The 21,280-nt window shown below is 32.9% G+C and overlaps 2 protein-coding genes across 2 annotated transcripts; one reads left to right on the top strand and one right to left on the bottom strand.

Moving 5' to 3' along the window:
* Positions 1 to 475: 475 nt before the first annotated feature.
* Positions 476 to 1,932, bottom strand: LOC146529987 (exosome complex component RRP43-like). The gene is made up of 5 exons (XM_085199973.1): positions 1,709 to 1,932; positions 1,452 to 1,626; positions 1,078 to 1,372; positions 808 to 937; positions 476 to 721 (listed from the first exon to the last, which is right to left on the bottom strand). Exons 1-5 carry the CDS (start codon positions 1,723 to 1,725, stop codon positions 499 to 501), a joined length of 840 nt encoding a protein of 279 aa, XP_085056099.1. The 5' UTR covers positions 1,726 to 1,932; the 3' UTR covers positions 476 to 498.
* A 928-nt stretch (positions 1,933 to 2,860) lies between these two features.
* RpL31 (ribosomal protein L31) lies at positions 2,861 to 4,136 on the top strand. The gene is made up of 3 exons (XM_085199974.1): positions 2,861 to 2,947; positions 3,089 to 3,318; positions 3,965 to 4,136. Exons 2-3 carry the CDS (start codon positions 3,095 to 3,097, stop codon positions 4,113 to 4,115), a joined length of 375 nt encoding a protein of 124 aa, XP_085056100.1. The 5' UTR covers positions 2,861 to 2,947; positions 3,089 to 3,094; the 3' UTR covers positions 4,116 to 4,136.
* Positions 4,137 to 21,280: the final 17,144 nt, after the last annotated feature.

The following is a 21,280-nucleotide window of genomic DNA, read 5'->3' as shown; positions in this document are numbered from 1 at the left end:
GAAGTGATTATTGGCACACTCAAAACGCAATAAACTATTAGTTTTATTATCAAAACCAATCCTTTTCTATTAAATGGCGTTGTTAAATAAACCTAAAGCCTAAAATGCATGCTCTCTATTATAGTATTATTAGTAACAGTTATTTTATACAACTGTTTTACTGAATTGAGTGAATCTTTAGTTTTCAATTTCTTTATTAATATTTCTATCTCAAGTGGGCGTAGCACCGCATGGGCCCAATAGTATATTTTTTTTTAGCTTCAATCTGTATCCCACAGACTTTCCACCGAATTCTGAATGAAATTCGAAATCGAGTTCTGAATATAATACTACTGATGAGATCTGTGGTCATTGCAAAGATTGATCATCATATCCAAGCCATCTTTGGACACACAAACACAGAAATAAATAGGAGTAGAAGTGGCTAAAATGGAAAAGGAGTGTCATCGTCATAATCCAATTACATAATAAAAACTGCAAGAATATAAAAACTTTATTTCAGAGGTCCGTTTTTATACATGTTTCAATAACTTTTTCAATAAGTTTGCTTCTTTCTTTAGCTATCATTAATGTTTTCTTCTCTGTTTCACTAGAAAGGTTACTCCCACCAAATTTTTGTATGCCACAAAATTGTTCTTTATTCCAACAAATTATTAAATTGGCACCATTACCACCACTCATTTCTTCTTCATAAGCAGAAGGATCTGACAACACTATACTCCTGTAAAAAAATATAATATCATTAATTTATAATATATTTATGGTACTAAAAATGTCTCTAAAAATATAAGTTTTTAAAAATAAAACCTTGGTGAATGTTGGTATACAGCAAAACTTGTAGCAATGGGAAGACCATGTATTTTTAGTGGAGTCCTTTCTTTTGTATTTACATTAATTTCTTCTGTTTCTGCATCATAAGTTACGAGAGGTAGAGCCACTAAAAGATTTTTCAATTACTAAGTAAATAAATTATACATACAGGAGACATAATATATTCCTAATATATTTTACAAATATATATAAAGACAGTAAAAGAGAGGCTTAATAAATGAGGCTATTAAAAAAATATACACTTACAAACTTTTAAGCTTGTCATTAATGTTATGATACAAGCATCAACTACACTTCCATCATTATCTAAGCATACAATATCACAGTATACAACCCATGCAAGTTTATCAGGTATTATACATAGGTCTTTTAAGTCCACACAATTTGAATTCTTGAATATATCAGCCACTACATTGCTGATAACTTGTGCATGGTCTGATGGAGGTCCTGGTCTAAACTTAGAAGAACATAATGGAAGTAGTTCTACATTAGTCACTATAAAACCTAACTCAGGCTCTTCAGCTTTTGGTTTAGCCAATTCCTTAAACAAGAAAAAATTACATACCTACGAAACAAACCACACATATTCATTAGTAAACAATCAGAATGAATAGAATTACCAATTTTATACCACAAACTACTGTAGTATTTCCACATTTGACGATAGCCGAGGAATCAGCGGCTTTTATGGCATTAACATTTAGTTTTATGTCTCGTTGATCTTCAAATTTTCGGCCGTCTGGTCGGACATCGCGATTAATGTAGTCATTAAAATATTTTACTGGATGAATAAGTCTAAAAAAGTAAATTATTGTTACCGTGATATTGATTTATATATTAGATTTGTGTACATATTAAATACAACAATCAGACACACTTGTATATATTAGCCATAATTTATATTATGTTAAAATATAACCCATAAAAAAATTGTAGTGCTTTAGGATGTTATTCTTTTTGTTTTATTTTAAAAAATATTCGCTTCTTTTACAAATTTTAGGTTATTGAGTTTGGTTCGGTTCGGTTCTTTATTTATTGAGTTTGGATAAGTTGATGTTATTAATTTTACACTTCAAAGTCAAAACTCAAAAGTCAACTCTTCTTTCTTTATAGTTTTAGGCGTAACGTTATATCATAGATCGTTACAAAAAATAAGGTTAATCGATATTATATCGATATTTTTAAAGAAATGTTGCGTGGCTAATGGTACAAGAACTAGAAGTGAGTCTTATGTATTCTCGAATTGTAAAAAATTACAATTTCCCTTAAAGCATAAACGAGAAAAGTTGGTACAGTATAGTATCTTTGATCATGGCGTTCCAAGCGTGCCAGTTGAGCACAAATCACTTCGCCAATGTCAAGTTGTATGGGGAAGAAAATTTTTGATGGTAATTTTTTTAGGCACTTGCCAGGCAAACTCAAATAAAAATAATATTAAAAATAGTTTTGGGAATAAAACAAAAGACGATACATGATATATATTTTATATGAGTGTTAAACAAAATACAGTGGTATAAATAAATAAAATAAGGCCAGTCAGGGTGCTCTGGCACAAGTGTGTGTCTGTATACGCAATTGGTTAAGGGATTTGATCCCCATTCGTGGATATGAAATATTTATATAAATTAATATTTTCATTTCAGCGTTAAGTTCCGTCATTCGCTCCAGCACTCTATGCAGGATATAGCTTGAAGCTATATAAATAAATAAAATAGCAAAAATATTAGCAAAGTAAGACTACGCAATGGAACTAAAAAAATATAAGATTGATAATATTTGATACTTCGATAATATTTTATGTTAATTTATATGTACATACTTTATGATAAGCATTTAAATTAAAAAGTATGAAAGTTATGGGTGTAATATATTATTTATCAATAGGATTTTCTTTTAAATATATAGATATTTAAAAATAAACATAAGTAATGAAATATCAATGAGCAATGATTTTTTAAAAATATAATTTATAATATAATAAATTGTATAATTTATTAATATTATTTTCAACATAATTTATATTTCACAGTAGTGAGCATAAAACGGACTTCTGACAGTTTCGATCTGACATTTACAAATTTGACAGCTCTTTTTGATTCGGCAAGTGCAAGCTGAGGTGTGTTTTTAAGTTGTAATCAGAATAAATCTACTGGTTAAATGTATAATCAGAATATTTAGCTATTTAAATCAAGTTACTTAGTGAACAGAAAACATAGATACGTGTATATTTTGAACTTTTTATTTACAATTATTGCAGATCACAATGGCAAAACCTAAGGGAGAGAGAAAAGGTAAATCAGCAATAAATGAAGTTGTGACTCGTGAATACACTGTTAATTTACACAAACGGCTTCATGGAGTTGGATTTAAAAGACGGGCACCACGAGCGATTAAAGAGATTCGTAAATTCGCTGAAAAACAAATGGGAACCCCTGATGTCCGTGTTGATACTAGGCTAAACAAATTCTTGTGGTCTAAGGGTGTCAGGTAAGAGTGATTTTTATTTCTATTATAATAATTATAAAGTTACTTTAAGTATTGTTCACCGTTATCTCATAATAATGAAAAAATATTATTAAGTTAGGTTATATTTATTCTTATTTCATATTTTGTCAAACATGAAATTATTTTAGTTGGGTGCAAGTACCAAAATTTAATAAAGCTTAAATAAAAAGTTGTTAAATATTTTTGTTGAGTAATGTATATCTATATTTATTACGATTTACTAAACAACATCATATTAATGTTTTATGTATAGTAAACTGTACAAAATTCACATTTTATTACAATAATTATAATGATTTATATGTTATTAAGTTAACTGTATGGTATTATATCTTTATTTTGCCATGTTTCTAATATTATCAATAACTTAATACATATAAACTTACAAAGAATTATTTACATCCCATATTTAAAGCAAAATACATTTAATCTTTTTTTAAAGCATATCTCTTAAATCACCTAATTTCTAATGGTTTCTTAAGAGATGTTCTGGACCTTATTTTTTTGTTTGTTATGGATAAACACTGCAGTAAAACTTTTGCTAAGCAGTAATTTATTTATTTCTTTTTGTTTAGTGTGTATAATACAGAAGTAATTGTTTTTTTAATTACATTTTTTTTTTTTTCAGAAATGTACCTTTCAGAGTGCGTGTGAGGCTTTCTCGCAGACGCAATGATGATGAGGACTCAGCACACAAACTATTCACCCTTGTGACTTACGTGCCAGTTGCATCTATCAAGGGCTTGCAAACAGAAAATGTTGAAGCTAGCCAAGAATAAACAACTAAGTTAAGCTTACAACTTGTTTTATTTGCCAAACCAATTTCCAAATTGAATTATTTTAAAATGTAGTAATTGAGAGTTAAAATATTATAATTTTCTTTTAATTTATTCTAAATAATTCTTAGTGAAATAGTGCAACCTATTGTCAATTTGTTTTTATAGTTATTTTATAAAGTGAAAAAGTGACACTTATATTTTTTTATGTCACTAACATCTATTGATAACAACTGTTATTAAGTTTGTCAGGATGTATATTTTAAAAATTATTGAACAGATTTAGTTGAAACTTTATAATAATAAAAATAATACATCAGAATAACAAATAAGCTACAACTGATGTATATATCTTGTATAATATGATCATACTGTAATAATAAGTAAGTGAGTAAAGTAGTGTCAGGGTTGTTGGTTTGTCACATGGTTAACTTTTAACTTAACCACTACAAGCAAAATAACCTTTATAACTTTTCGTTTTAACTGCAACTAGCGGGCTCTGAGTGGCTTCGCCCGCTTGAACTTTACGATTATATAATATTTCGTTATTTCATACTGAGGAGGTATATACTCATGTGCAGGAAACATGCTTTTTTTCATGTAAACCATGAATCCGCTTGAATTCCAGGATAATATAGCAGGATGGCAGAAGGAACTTACAGACGCATTACAGTTACTTTTGTGCCTCTGCACCACTACGGCCCATTTTATGATTAGCAAAAGATATTACAAGCTGAATTTCCAAAATGGGTTTTTAATTTAAATTTTATTATTGAGAATCATAAAAGATGCCATCCATAACAAGTGGCAGGCATTTCATGATTTGTTTGTAGGTAGTATAGATTTAAAAAAAAAATTTGGTTCATCTGTAAATTTCTATATATATGTTTGCATATAAATGGTATATTTTTTTTTCCATTTTGTTAGGAATTATAATACTATTCAAGATTTTAAATTGGCTATCGAACGCTCAACCAGTGCCGTTTACAGTCACACACTTGTGCCCCTGCTTCACAACTGGCCTATATATATTATATGAGGTGTTTTTGTCAGCACCATTTTAAATGAAAGCACAGTCTTAACTACTCTATAAATTCAAATTCAAATTCAAAATTCAAAATATTCTTTATTCAAATAAACTATAAAAGCACTTTTGAATCGTCGAATGTACATGTCAACAAAAAGCTACCACCGGTTCGGAAGGCAGTTCTGCTGAGAAGAGCCGGCAAGAAACTCAACAGTTGCTCTTTTCAAAGTCAATGGTATATTTTACTATTACATTAGCTGGCAGCTGTCCTGCCTGACATTCAATAGACATTAATTCCATACATGTTTATCCTCTAAATATTCTTGAACAGTGTAATAAGCTTTACTTGTTAGAATATTTTTTACAGATATTTTAAATTTTGGTAGTGGCAAACTAAGAATACACCGCGGAATTTTATTATATATTATATACACGTATACTCAGCCCCATAAAAGATTTATTAACTTTTTGGAGGCGAAAACTAGGAGTAACAATCTTATCTTTATTTCTCGTTTCTATCGTATGACTGTCGCTATTTTTTCTATGACAATGTATATTTTGTCGGACAAAGAGAATATCCTATCCTATATCTTATAAAACAAAGTCGCTTTTTGTGTCTGTCTGAACTTTCTAACTCTTCTTCTTCTAAACCACCCAACGGATTTGGATGCGGTTTTCACCATTAGGTCGAGTATTTCTCAGGGAAGGTTTATATATAGTTTATTATTTGTACATTCTTATGTAAATTAACATAAATACGATAAATGTGTATAAAGTCCTACCCGCTGAGACACTTTGGCGCATGCGCTGCTTTAATGGTAAATACTACATGAAAAAAATGTATTGGAGTATTGTTCCTCTTAATAAGATCTACAAAAAAGTCCGCGATGGCATATTCGTATCTTTTAAGAATAACGTGTAGTGATCATATTTCTGTCTAAAAATAGTAATTTCAATATATTTTTTATTGTGAGGGATATTTTTCCATAATGGTATTAATCCTTATCCTTTAAAATACTTTATTAAATTTCTACGTTAAACGAAGATAAAATTTGCTTTTTAAACTATTTCGAAATTGCGAATAGTTTTAGAGAAAAACGCATTTAATTATTGACACATCACGCCGTTCACACATCAACTGTATCGAGTCAAGTTTCACTTATCCCTTACTCTCAGCATATAAATAAGTATATTAGTTACGTTGGCCATTTAATGTAGATCAAAACTGTCTTTTCTGTTTTTCATTTTAATAAGTACTTTAGAAGTTGTTACAATATCAAAAAATCCTTGCTGCGAAACGCGCCTCGCGACGTTATGCTTATACAAGCGAGTCCGCCGCGCCCGCCTGCCTTACACGCATCGGTGGTTCAGTGGTAGAATGCTCGCCTGCCACGCGGGCAGCGCGGGTTCAATTCCCGGCCGATGTATTCTATTTAATTTTCGTCACAGGCAGCCACGTAGTGCTTGCTTTTCGCAATAAATTGCTTAAAAATAGTAATTTAAATATATTTTAATAAGTACTTGAAAAGATTAGTAGCACAGATTTTTTAGTAGGTACCGTAAGGTACCTACTAAAAAATCCTTGCTGTGTAAAACAATTGGAAAATCCTTATTGAAACTACGAAAATGCGGGTTGCATTAGGGTTTAATTAATTTTCACATTATCTTAAGTGCTTTGCAAACATATATTATACGAATAATCCAGTAGTAAAAGCGGGCGAAGCTGCAATAGGGTCGCTAGTTATAGTATATAAATTGGGAAGCAACTGTAATAATACCTGCATCTTTGAAAACATCTCGCAGAGAATCTCGAGCTCTTAGATTATAAATATATCTCACGGCTCTTTTTTGGAGAATAAATATTGAACTGATATCTGAAGCACTGCCCCATAGCAGCATTCCATAAGATAAAATACTATGAAAGTAGCTAAAGTAGACTAGTCGGGCAGTTTCAACGTCCGTCATTTGTCTTACTTTCTTAATTGCGAACGCGGCAGAGCTGAGTTTATCTGCAAGTGCTTCCAGATGAGCGTTCCACTGGAGTTTGGAATCTATAGTAACACCTAAGAAAATAGCTGATTCCGACACATTAAGAGGTTCTCCTTTAATTATTAGATTAAAATTATGTTTTTTAACATTTGGTAAAGCAAACTCGATGCATTTCGTTTTTTTTGCATTTAACAATAGATTATTAACATCAAACCAACGAAGAATATGCGATAATGCACTATTCACTTCGTCATAGTTTATTTTATTTCTGTCAACTTTAAATATTAAAGAGGTATCATCCGCGAAAAGTACAATATCACATATGTTCTTCATATAAAAAGGCAGATCGTTAATATAAAGAAGAAATAAAAGGGGACCAAGTATAGATCCTTGTGGAACGCCCATCTTTAGGGGAGATCCAGATGATTTTACATTATTTATACTAACCTTCTGGATTCTTCGGTTTAGATATGAGGCAATAAGATCAAGAGCAGTATCCTGTATACCGTAATGATATAGTTTTAATAACAGAGTTTCATGGTCTACACAATCAAAGGCTTTGGATAAATCACAAAACACTCCAACAACACGTAGTGGACCTACCTTTGGTGAAACCATATTGCTCACTATGGAAACAATTGTTAATATTTAAGAAAATTGTGAGCTGGTTAAATATTATTTTTTCAAATATTTTACTTAGAGACGGCAAAACAGAGATCGGTCTGTAATTTCCAGGGTCAGTTCTATCTCCACTTTTGTAAAGGGGCACTATTTTACTATATTTCATTAAATTAGGAAAAGTACTGGATTCTACACAATTGTTAAAAATTAAAGCTAGATAAGGAGCAATATTAGGTATAATTGTTTTAAGAACTTTAACAGACATGCCCCATAGGTCACCAGTTTTCTTTAAATTAAGGCTTTTAAAAGTTTTAACTATTTCATCTGGTGACACATTCTTAAACACAAAATTTTGTCTACAACTATTTACATGGGTTTTCAGTATTAATTCTGCTTCCGAAGGAGATGATGGCAGTGAACGTGTTACTTCGATAGGTATAATATATAAAAGCCTAATACATCCTGTGTAATATATAAAATAATTATTTGATGTGTATATTTAATGTCCCTAACTACATTGAAACTAAATAAAAAGTAAATCCTTTGTTTTACATCACTTTTATATCGCAGTTTGTCTCATTTTCCGCAGTAGTAAATAATGTACCTAAATCCCTGGGATCTCATATCAACAGTCTAATCAGATGGGTCTTGATAGTGGGAAGGCGTCTTTCTTCGTTAGAGGAAATTAACTTCCAATAGTCTTACTTGTGGTTTATGTGAGAATTAGTGCAAATAACTCACTTATGTTCATACTCCTGTTAATAATGTGCTTATTTTGATGGATATATTAATAATAAATTATTTTAATATTAAATAAATAATATTAATTATTACTATATTTTATAATTAAATCGTTAAACCAACGATGCACAAGATGCAATTACGTAATAAATATATCATGAACTAGAGGCCGTCCGCAATTTAATTTGCGTGAACTTAATGTTTACACTACCGGCATTTAGGTATTGTCCGTTGCCCGTATTTTTAGTGTCACAGATAGACTGTATTAGCTATCACTTTGATGATCCTGGATATATGTTAAAATATTGGCAAGAAGAATGTAAGATAAATCTGTAAGGCTGTTGTGGGAGTAACAAAGAGGCTTTAGATCTGAAATAGGCCATGGATCAGATATTTTTCCTCCGCATGACAACGGAAAAATTTTAGCCGTTTAGCCTAATGGATGACAGTGGGCGAGAGGCGAAAGATGTATGACGAGGCGCTCTCTCTAGTTTCCACCTAATTCTGTAGATAGTGCGTGTTGAGTGGTGGAACTCAGTCGTCTTTTGCCTTGACACCAGAGTGAAGAAATATTTCCTTTTCTCAAATGGCAATCGAACCCACAAGCTGTCGTGGTGGCACTCATACACTTGTGACCCTGCGCCACGACTGGCTTCACTCAATACGCAATCATATTATGCTAATTATACGAAAATTCGCAATATTTTTTTATTTTGCAATCTGCACGGCAAAATTTAATGAAACATTTCAGTGTTTGATATCAACAAAAATAATACCTAAGTAAATTAGGTAAATTACCATAAATTATAATCTTACTATTTTTCTTCTTTTTCTAGTAATATTTGAATCTCACTAGGATCGGACTTTTATTTTTTTAGTCCTATTTAGATAAGAGCATTATGAGAGCACTTCGAATATCCTTTAATCATTTTAAATGTCCTTTACCCTTTTTAGGTCGTCTATCCTCATTTCCCTCATACATGACGGCTAACTTGATAATACCGATTTCTCTCGGCTGCGGATCTAATTATTCGTAACGTAATAAACTCGCATGTAACTGACTGTCAGAGGAAACCGCAGTGGATGCGAGCGACATGGCGTTTTGCGAATATCTAGTTATTTTGGTGGTTTTTGTTCAACCTATAACATTTTTAAATATTATAAATATGAAATATTGAAGCGTAAATGCCTTGTCAACTTAATCACAGTATCAAATGTTAATTTAAAATGGAAAAAACTTTGGCCCTGACCGCGACCATTGTAGGGTTACTTTGTTGTTTGTATGTCCGTCTATCAAGACGTTTTATCTTGAGTTCGCGTGGAGTTATCTAGTTGAAATTAATATGAAATAGTTAGGTTTACGGACACTAAGATCCCTTAAAGCATTGTTTATATTGTTTATTTTTTAGGGGTAGTCGGCGACCTAGTAGGTAGTAGTTGATTCTAATAAAAAAAAATCAGCTTCACGCTGTATCCCGCACACAGCAGGGTATGCAGAGGGAACCTAGTATTCAGACACTCCGTTCCCTACTTTCTGCCGAATTTTGTGGGCATTGCGTGTTGAGTGGCAGAAATCAACGCCGCGCTTTGCTTCGGCACCAGAGCGAAGAAATGGAAATATAAACGAACATAAATATTTCACTTCCTCGAGTGCAGATCGAACCCAGAACCATCGCATTATAGTCACACCATTGTGCCGCTGCGCCACAACGGCCTCGATTGATTCGTATTGTTTTCTAAGCTGATTTAGTAATAATAAATATTTGAGTATATATAATTAAAATTGTATTTAATTGTTCTATACAATTCACTCATCAGCAAAAGTTTCATTAAAGGTAATTTATTTATTCCGTTAACTCGTATACTGTGAGCATGTCACCATTTTGCAGAATGTGGCATCCTAGGTGGAGGCCTGTCAGCCGCAACGCCAAAGCTGCGGTTTGCTTCCATTAGTTCGCCTAAACCTATTACATAAGACGTCTCACCACACTTGCTTTTGTATGTAACCGTTATCTAGTTGATCGGAAATTATTGGTGCAACAAAGCTTTTAGCGGAAGGTTTAAGGGCTTAGATCCGTATAAGCGATTTCTATACTTACGTGGTTTATTTACTTATCTAAAAATGATTAGTTACGGAACCCTAAAAACAGCTTCACGCTGTATCCCGCATACAGCAGGGTAGGCAGAGGGAACCCAGTGTCAAGACTCCGTTTCCTATTTACAGCCGAATTCTGGAGACATTGCGTGTTGAGTGTCCAAACTCAACGCCGCGCTTTGCATCCACACCAGGGCGAAGAAATGAAAATATAAATTTTAATAAATATTTCATTTCCTCGAGTTGGGATCGAACCCACAACCACTTGTGTTTACAGTCTCACACTTGTGCCGCTGCGCTACGAGCGAACTCTCTTTTATAAAGAATCCTTCGCATAAATTGTATCGTATGTTTTTCTCCACGATAAATATTAAAATGAACGTGGCTTTAGCGTAGCTTATCTACGAATCTTTACGGTAGAGTGCGTTAATTATTCTTAGGTAGATGAAATCCTTTGAAGCTTCTTTTTTAAATAGCTTTAGACGTTTTTATGAAAAATTAATTATCCATAGTCAAAGAGTTGTAAATAAGAATATTAGCATGTTGATCAACAACTAAAGGCTTACGTGGCTTTAAAAATGTTATTTACATTTTTTTATAATTATACAACTTTTTATGAAGCTTCATGCTGTCAGGTAGGGTCTTGCATATGACAAGGTAGGCAGAGGGAACCTGGGAACCTAGTGTTATGCTTCTCCGTTCCTATTAAGACTCTTTCGTACCTGACTTTGCGTCGAGTTCTAGAAGCATTGTGTATTGGTGGAGGCAACGGAGTGCCTAGGTCCACTTTCTCTCTTTCGCTAGCAAGATATGGACGATGGGTATAAGAACCTGAAACGTTACTTAATTTTGTTCTTATTAGCATTTTTTTAAATTAAAAAAGATAACAACATCAAAAGCGTAAAATTTTTAATGCCTGAATTTATTTGCAAAACATAATAGCAAATAATGAAACAACACATTACGCGCATATGTTGCAGCGGATAATTGTTTACAATTCCTGGTTAGCTGAACTTTATTGGCTATGTTTCCTCGTAAGTTCAATTTACAACTTTATACAATAACTAAAGTATGTTTTAATATGACTATTTTAATAAAAAATAAAACACTGTATAAGCTACTTTTATGTACCGCGACGGTTGTGGGTTCCATCCCCATTCGGGGGAATGAATTCATTGATATTTTCATTTCTTCGGTCTGGTACTTAAGCAAAAGCCCAGCGTTGTGTTCCGCCACTCAACACGCAATGCCACGAAAAATCGGTGGTTCCCTCTGCCTACATTGCATTATGCGGGATACAGCGTGAACCGCTTTTTTTTTAGAGCACCGTATAATATTAGATATATTTATGCATTAATGTTATTGTGGTTTTGAAATTCACATCGACTGTCAGCCGTGGTCATAGAATTAAATTAATTGAAAGAAAATGCTTTTCATATCTCAGCCCAGCGCTTTTGTAAATACACCTTATAGTTATAGATTTAACTACCGCCTGTAATATTTACTCACTTAGTTTTTTATGCCTTTGTACGTAACAAATTACTCGTAGAAATATGGTTACATTTTTAAATATTTTTCTCTATAATATGAATTTGTGCTAAAAATTATTCCTTTATGCGATTACTAAAGCAAGACTAATGCATCCAATGTGCGGTTCAGGGAATGAAAATTGTGTCTCCATTCAGCTTTGAATTGGAGGGCGATAGTTGTTAAAGTTAGTTTCTTAACTTACATACTCCCTAACGACGTTTGTGAAAAATGATCATAATTTTATCCCATTTTCGAGATAATAGTGTGCATATTCTCGGCATTGGTGACGATGAATATTACTTATTACATTTTGTTTGAACTCAAATTGGTAAAAACCGCTCATCTTGATATATTTTGATTTTAGGCTGAAAAGGTGTGAAACGGTGTGTCTTGTCACTAGATTCTATTTGTCTATTTTTGCTACATGCCGAAAAAGGCATAAAACTAATAAAATATATAAATCAGACTCTAGCAGGTCTTCGTCACGATGATTTTTTCATAAGCTGTTCATAATTGTACATTGGCGGGCAGGTATGTAGAGGGAACCTGGGAACCTAGTATTTAGCTCCGTTCCCATTAAGACATTTACGTTCTCCGCGTGTGTATTTGAGTAAAACGTGTGATATTTGTGATGGGATTTATTATAGCACAATTTTACTTTATAGAATGGGCAAAATTGATGGAAACGGGCGAAGGCATGGAGGGCAACGGAGGCATTATCTCTTGCGCTTGACCGAGCTTCGATCACTGCCTCGCCGACTTCAAAAGCCTTGTTACCGTCTAATGACCTGAGAACAACCGCAGTCTCCACTTATTTGTACCATTCAACTCGACAGTCACTTTTTATGAGGGTAAATCGAGTAGGTTTTACAGGTAAACGTTCGACATTTCTTACAATCAATTCTTACAATCTCATAAAAATGGTGTGCTTCAATTTGGAACATTAAGTTTCTTAGTTAGAGAAACGGGTTAAAATAATCTGTACTTAAGAGAAGTTTTTTCTTATAAAAATAATAAATTTAAATATTTAACCACTTTCCTCTGTTCACAATTGCAGAATAATAAATATACCTACCTACATAGGATACAGCAATATAGAAAATCTTGTTTTAATAAAAAATAAAAATCCTGCACACAGCATTAAAGGCAGAGGCACGGAGTGTCTTAACACTAGGTTCTCTCATAATGTTAAAACACCCCGTTGTCCATGTTCCGCCGGATTCTGGGAGGCATTGCTTGTTTTTTTAATAACAGACACTAATAAGACACCCCGTTGCCTATTTTCCGTTCAATCCTGGGAGGCATTGCTTGTTTTTTAATCATTATTTTTATTTGAGGTTCCCCTTGACACAAGTTTAATATACAGACATGAAGTGAAAGTTCAAATTAAAATTTACTAAAATGCATATTCCAGGATTAGGCACTAGCTATGCCTCACGAGAATATCAAATAATATAACGTAGAATGAATTACCGTAGCAGGTCGTAGACACATTTATGCTGCTACGAATTGCGACTAATCGTTGGTCACAGCTGCACCTTTACCTCACATGAATAGGATTTCCTACTAGAAAAGCTTGACGAGATGAAAAGGGTTTAAAATGTTATTTCCATTTAATATTTACTGTATATCAGTTAGTTAGATTTAGTTTAATCTGGTCAATTATCGAGTAATAACAATTTGTGTCAATTTTATACTAAAAATGTTAGTCAATTTCATAAAATAGAAGGTATATTTTATAAAATTGACTAACATTTTTACTTACTTTCAAAGTAGGTTTCTGATGCCTCTAGAAATGTTTTAGGAAACTATCAACAAAACTTTATGGCTCTATGAAGACGAAATTTTTTATTTTCCATTTAAAAGTAAACATAGAAATTAGCATATAATTGCTGTTGAATGTAGATTATTTTTCACAAATGAAGAGAAAGAGAGAATGTTATTTGAAAACCTATTTAAGATTTTTTTGTCCTCCGTAGGGTTATTACGTCGTTCAACTTTACTCGGTATCTCTCATATAGCTAGGTAGGCTGAGAGAGCCTAGTGTTAAGACACTTCGCTCTCCACTTTTGCCGAAAACATTGAGTGTTGAGTGGCGAAACTCAACGCCGCGATTTGCCTAGATATCAAAGTGAAAAAAATAAAAATGATATTTAACTTCCTCCAGTAGAAATCGAACCCACAACCTATCGCGTTTACAAAACAAAAGTTACTAATAAAAAATATAAAACATAAATGAAATGAACATATTCGTATTTATTTAAGTTTAGATGTCTCACGTATTGGAGTATAGTTTTAGTTAAGTAACATTTGTATGTGTTGGCGTGAATAACGTGTGACTTCGTGATCAGCATGCGTGATACATTCAGACGCGTTAAGTCAACTATGAACGAATCTATTTGATGTTTACCATTTAAACACAGAAAACAAAAGAATGTTTCAATTTTTTTGCTCTGGTGTCGAGGTAAAACACGGCGTTGAGTTTCGCCACTCAACACGCAATGCCTAGAATAATTCGGCGAGAATTGGGGAAAGGGGCTGGGTAGGTTGCTTCTGCCTACTCTGCTGTATGCGCGTGAAGCGTGAAGCTGATTTATTTATTACTAATGACAGCACTCTATAACATGAGTATAGTGACAGCACCGTATTTTAAGTAACTGAATTGTCTAAAAGGAACTATTTGATTTAATTGTATTTAATTAACCGTATTAAGCTCAAGCAGTGAAGGCGGCTGTTAATGCCCCCCCCTATTAGGGCCCCCTAAAGTGTATACTTGGGTCGCAAGTTCGATATAGAATATAAGTAATTGCATTTGTAAGTTGTAAATTGATGTCAATAAAGTCTTTTGCAATATAAATTACTTCCTTCACATCATTCATATACAGAAAATAAAAATATATATTTGTATTTCCACATACATCTATACTAATATAATAAAGCGGAAGAGTTTGTTTGTTTGTTTGTTTGTTTGTTTGTTTGTTTGTTTGTTTGTTTGTTTGTTTGTTTGTTTGTTTGTTTGTTTGTTTGTTTGTTTGTTTGTTTGAACGCTAAGATCTCTGGATCTACCGGCCCGATTTACTATGTTTTTGTTTTGTATGAAAGCTGCATTCTTCAGAAGTGCTATAGGCTATATAACATTACATTACACATATAAACTAATATATTTTAAAGTACTTTCTAATTTGACATGCAATTTATTGTGCCATGTTAATAACAACCGTCGCGTCGCTACGCAACCGTTACCGCGACATTTTGATATTCATCCTTATGAAAATAAATGTAATAATCACTTTTAGCATTTTATCTAGATTGAAATTATAGTTTACTGTATAACATACTAATAAATAATTAAGGAGATGTCACTGATTCGAAATGACCTAGCCTACGGGCGGCATACAGTATGACCGACTCGAAAATATTCTTATAGTTCAAGCAGGCGTAGCCGCGTCCGGGTCCACTAGTATATGTATAAATTATAACATCAATTAATCAATCAGCTTTAGCTTCTCGCTTTATCCCGCACACACCAAGAAATTTAGTGTTAAGACACTCTGTTTCCCGTGACCGAATTTTGTAGTAATGCAACTTTCACTTTACTTAATTTACTTTAAGAAATGTTTTACATTTCCAATTTGACTGATCCATATATTTTTTTCTTAGAAACACACAAAAATAGAAGAATTCCTTTCAATAAGAAGAAATTTTATGAAACAATATAATAGTGTCGTAAACTGAGCCATCCACATGTGTGAATGATGGTTCTGCGCCGGTTATAAAATTCGACCTATAGGTGAGTCCAGGGTGACCTACTTTCGAAGCGGATCCGCAGAAAGATTCTGACTCCAGTTCACAAACGCATAGATAATTTACTAAAAGATGACCTTGTTTGGATTTCAGTGAAAGATATGAGGGAGGTAGTGCTGGGAAAGACAATGTCGTACATATTTTAGCCGGGCACGCCCCTCCGCACAAAGGCATAATTTATAGGACCGCGCGGAGACGGGTGCTTGAGTTATGTTCCGATAGCGACGAGCTTTTAACTGCCTAATGGAGCGATTTACTTCTACCACCTTGTGCCTCCTCTTGCTGTTTACGACCACGAGCGTCTTTAAATACTGTGGATTGTGTAGATAACGGTTGATCATTTCGTTTTATTCATTAAATTATGTAGCTTTTTGCATCGGGGATTTTATTCAAGTAGGTACCAGGAAGGATGGATAGGATATAGGATAGGAGGGTAATGTCTATCATATTAAGCCTGTTTTTCTAATTAATTCTATTATTAATAAATCTTGTACTTTTGATTGAGATTAGCTGTTATAGCTTTTTTCCATATAATTTTGGAGGTCAGTTGTAGTGCTGGGGGACTAGCGGGTAAATGGGACAAGTAGATTCCTTTTTATTATTCGTCATAAAAGCACGAAATAGAATTAGTGCTCTATACTCCGACAAAAAAATATTAAGGCTTTTATACAAAGAGCTGCTTGCTGAAAAATGCTGACAATAGATAGAATGTGTTGTATAATGACTTAAATGCAATTTAATATTAAAGTGTAACAATTTTTATTACTATTGAAGTGCACATAAATAAAACAGAATATTAGAAATATATAGAATAGAAGAAATAGAAAAGAATAAAAGGATAAAAATAAAAATAAAAAACAACAAACATCGGAATTTATATACATAAAATTACATAAATAGATAACCACAGCCTTGTCACTTAATAAGAATCTAATAGGTAACTAAGCATAAAGCTTAGATAACAAAAAAATGCTTTTTATCTCAATTTTGTGCTTTCAATTGGACTTTCAATCATTTTTGTAGTACGCGAACAAAGGAAAATGAAATATGCACCGTTTTATCCGATTTAATTTCACTGTCCGAATTTGTTGGTTTTAACTTAAGTAAATTAATGGCAAATATGCTTTTCCTACGTTAATGTTTACTTTAGTAGTCTCACGAGAATTATAATTTTACGTTGTTTTAGATTATATATCACAAATACGAGGGTTTTATGTCGATATCATGGAGTATTTTACTATGGAAGCAATAAAGTAAAATTTTTATATATTGTTAAAACTTTGCATCATATTTTCATGGTAAATATGATAAGTGATTACATGTCCATAAAACTATTTATATTTTTTCAGCTTCACGCTGTATCCCGCATGAAGCCAGGTGCCAGAGACAGAGGAAGCCTAGTGTCAAGATATTCCGCTCTCTACTTTCCGACGATTTCTAGAGGCATTGCGTGTTATGTGGCGTAACTCAACGCCGAGCTTTGCCTCGACTCGACTCGTTTACACTATCACGCTTGCGCGCCAGCGGCAGCCGTGGCTCACTAGTTACCACGTCTGGCCTATTTATATAAACATTTAAAAAATATGGTTATCGCTATAATTAGTTTGAAATAATTAAATTAGATGATAAAATTGTGGGTAATATAAAAAAAGTATATAACACTAACGTTTTTTTTGGAATTATCATCAAAAACCATGTCATTGTATCTAAATTTTAAAAATTTCACTTACCTACATTTGGTAGATCGTAATTCATATTACATTACATACATTACATTTACTCTCGTAATAGGATAAACGTACTGGCAACTGGCCAAGATTATAATTCCTTATGTAAGACTACATTAAATACCTCAAGCTAAATGAGGAGAGCTCTCTCCAAGTATGCATTTATCTGTCAGTATGTCTGCTGTGGCTTAAATTAATATTTATTTTTTGTTTTGTGTGATTAATTAATATTTATTTAACTAGGTTAAATAAGTCTGAAAATAGTTTAAATGAAAAACTTGATGCCTAATAGTCAAGACTTTGAATGAGCACTCTCATCTCTCAGGTACTCAAGAAAACCTGTTAAGTCGTTGCATCAGCTTTTTTTTTAATGATTTTTTGTAATATATTTTAAATTTTATATGAGAATTAAGCTCAATAAAAGTCAATTTGATAAATTTCCACTTAAAAATGAATTACTTAAAACACAAAAAAGCTCCAGTTTTTTAATTAATATTGCTGTAAAATTTTGTCACATAAAAATAATAAAAAAGTGCTCGTTCACTAGTTATCGACTTTGTAACGGCCAAAGCCACGATGTATACGAGTCCTGGGACCTAGAGGTGGGAGTTACAAAGTTTTTCAATAAAACGCGGCCCTCCGAGACAAAGAGACAACATTTCAATGGAGCACAGTAGGTACGATATTTACGGGCAATGCGCAAGTATTCCTTTTCTTTTTAAATCTCTACGTTAAAATGTAATAAATATATATTTTATTATTGAACATATCACAAAAATCACAGCACACACTTAATTAAAATTTAGTAAGTTTCAAAAGATATCTATATTTAGGTTATTTTCAGCTTCCGTACCCAATAATGCCATTAAAATAAACTAAAGATGTTGAAACGACAAATGTAAAATAATATAAAAAATATTATACAGTCACTTGCAGTAAGTACAAAAACTATCAACAGAAAGGGTACGAAGGGAACAAATTATGCTCCCAAAAATATCTCATTTAAAATTATATTCCCATAGCTCTAGCTTTTTCTCGCAATTATTTCCTTTAGGAACAAGAAATATTTTCAAATATATTAGTATTTTACTATTTATTACTTTGTCACCACCCTAGAATTCATTAATTAAATATTAAATTAAGCATTAAATAGCCTGAAAAAACACGATATAATAAGGGTAGTAGTAGGTCTGCAGCGATAATCGTCAATTATATTATCGGTTTTTCACCCGTAGCGTTGTACGGTCTCTTTTACTAGGAATTCCGTATACCAATGCAGTGCAGTACAATATTGATATTTTATTCAGTAAATTGTTAGTTTTCTTTCAGTTTCAATCTGTAACCAGAACATATCAGGGGAGGCACCACTTTCTACCGAAGTTTTGAGGCATTGTGTGTTGAGGGACGGAACACAACGCCGCGTTTTTCCTTGGTGCGGAGTCCAGTGCGCAAGAAAAAAAAAAGATTAAATAATAGTGTTTTATTTAATTAGTATATTACAGTTTTATTAAATATTTAATTTTCATTACAAAAGATACGTTAAAATGAAAAATACATAATCTTCTTTAAAGTAACTTTTAGAAGTAATCCTTTTAAAGTTAGTTTGCCTATCACTTAAAACTAGATAGCACCGTAACGGAATGAAACTCGCTATCTTAGTAAAAACTTAAGCTATCTTAACAGGAGTCGGTACTTTGTTTTGCTAGAATGCAGTTGGCCCAACGAGCTTTTGTTGGACGTTTTGCATTGCAGGTCAAGAGCAATCCTCGGAGATTGCTTCGGGCTATGCGCGAGTAACTAATCTATTTCGAATGCTGCATTTCTTACTTTGGTAAAACATAACGTTATAACATTCAGCTTCACGCTGTATCCCGCACACAGCAGGGTAGGCAGAGGGAACCTAGTGTTAAGATACTCCGTTTATCACTTTCCGTCGAATTCTAGAGGCATTTGCCCGCGTTTTGCCTCGATACCAGAGCGAAGAAATGAAATTATAAATTTAAATAATTATTTAATTTCCTCAAGTGGATTTTGAACCCACAACCAGTCGTTTACAGTCATACTTTGTGCCCCAGCGCCACGACTGGCCTCAAGGCCTATTATCTATTGGACTCTCGACATTATATAATTTCAATTTTATGCGTTAATAATTTACCAATTTGTAGTTATTAATGTTCAATGTTCATGTGCGTAACTAAAACAATATATTGCCTTTATTTCCGCGTAGTTGGCCATACTAATAAATTAACGAGAAGTTGTAATGGATTGTTATAATTGATTCGAAGAGTAGTCATTAGAAGAAACAATTAGGTCGATAGTGGATTACCAAGGGTGACTGTATGGCGGAACGAGGTATTTGTGTCACATCGAGCGATCGATCCGTTCGCTCCCAGCCAATTACTGCTAGTACCCCACCGAATATTGTTCTCAATACATATGGTACTGGCAAGTGGGTGCACGGTGCCGATGTCGACACCGGGAGCGTGTAAACGCCTATTGAAACGTGGCGCGACACTCGCTTGACACAATGCCGTCTTTGTTGATATTGTTATGTAAAATACTCGATACGCTTTACCGACTTTTGTGCAGTAAGAGTGGATTGATGTGTTGAATTTATATATTTATTTCTTGTTTTCTTATTATATTATATATATACCACCACCCAATATTAAACAATAAAATATTTATTGGTGATAATGACATATCTATAATTATGAGTGTACATGAATTTGTGAATCTTTCGTTCGTTTAAAACACCTCATTAGATAACAGGGTGGGTGGGTTAGTGCCTTGAAGAGTTCTTAGAGTAGCATAATATGCATATTTTAGTGGAACTCTTCATACAGAGGAGAAGGAATGAATTATAGGGAGAGTCACCCCTAAAATATTAATGTATTTAGATATGTTTTATATTATGTATAATTCGTAGTTCATAATAATATTAGAAATAGTCAAAATCTTAATTTGTTTTCGTTTTCTTATTTGGGATATTATTTTTAAGGTAAAAGGTAGACGTATTTTAACTTATGATTTCTCGTAATATAATACCTACTACTTTTTAAGTAAGCATGTAGTTTTTTAGACTTGCTTGCATTAGGGAACTTGTGATTTTGGAAGGGAATCTTAACTAAATAACCCGGGGAGCTACGGCAGTACGCCTTAACGACTCTAGAGGCAAGAGCTCTCTACGCTCTGCTGCTTTTCGCTCATGCACTTTTCAAGTACGCACTGTTTATGCTCCAGTTCAATCCAAGCTGAAATCTAGCCCTAGATGGGTACCTTGAAAACCGTAATGATTATGTTTATTGCAATGTTAAATGATTCTTTAATAGTATTTTAATCGTGAAATGGTGAATACCGTCGGAGAGAGGCGACTGAAAAATATTTTTTCACAAAGAAACCCTTTTTTCTTTCCTTACATTAATTATTAAATCAAGAATTTGAATATTTTTTCATGTTATTGTGGAAATATAATCATTATTATTTATTCCCAAAGCAATTTATGTAAATGGTAGAATTTTTAAGAACAAAATTGCGTCTTGCTTTTTAAAGTGAGCCTTACCTTCAAAGTGAACTGCAGAAATTTAAGAGGACTTAATGGTCTGAACACGAAGGACTATTAACTTTATTTTTT

This window comes from Heliconius melpomene, chromosome 17 (genome assembly GCF_056956725.1).
Source record: "Heliconius melpomene rosina isolate 202511_hmr_F chromosome 17, ASM5695672v1, whole genome shotgun sequence".
NCBI classification, from domain to species: domain Eukaryota; kingdom Metazoa; phylum Arthropoda; class Insecta; order Lepidoptera; family Nymphalidae; genus Heliconius; species Heliconius melpomene.
The sequence above is the reverse complement of the archived record's forward strand: the minus strand, read 5'-3'. Positions and strand labels throughout refer to the sequence as shown.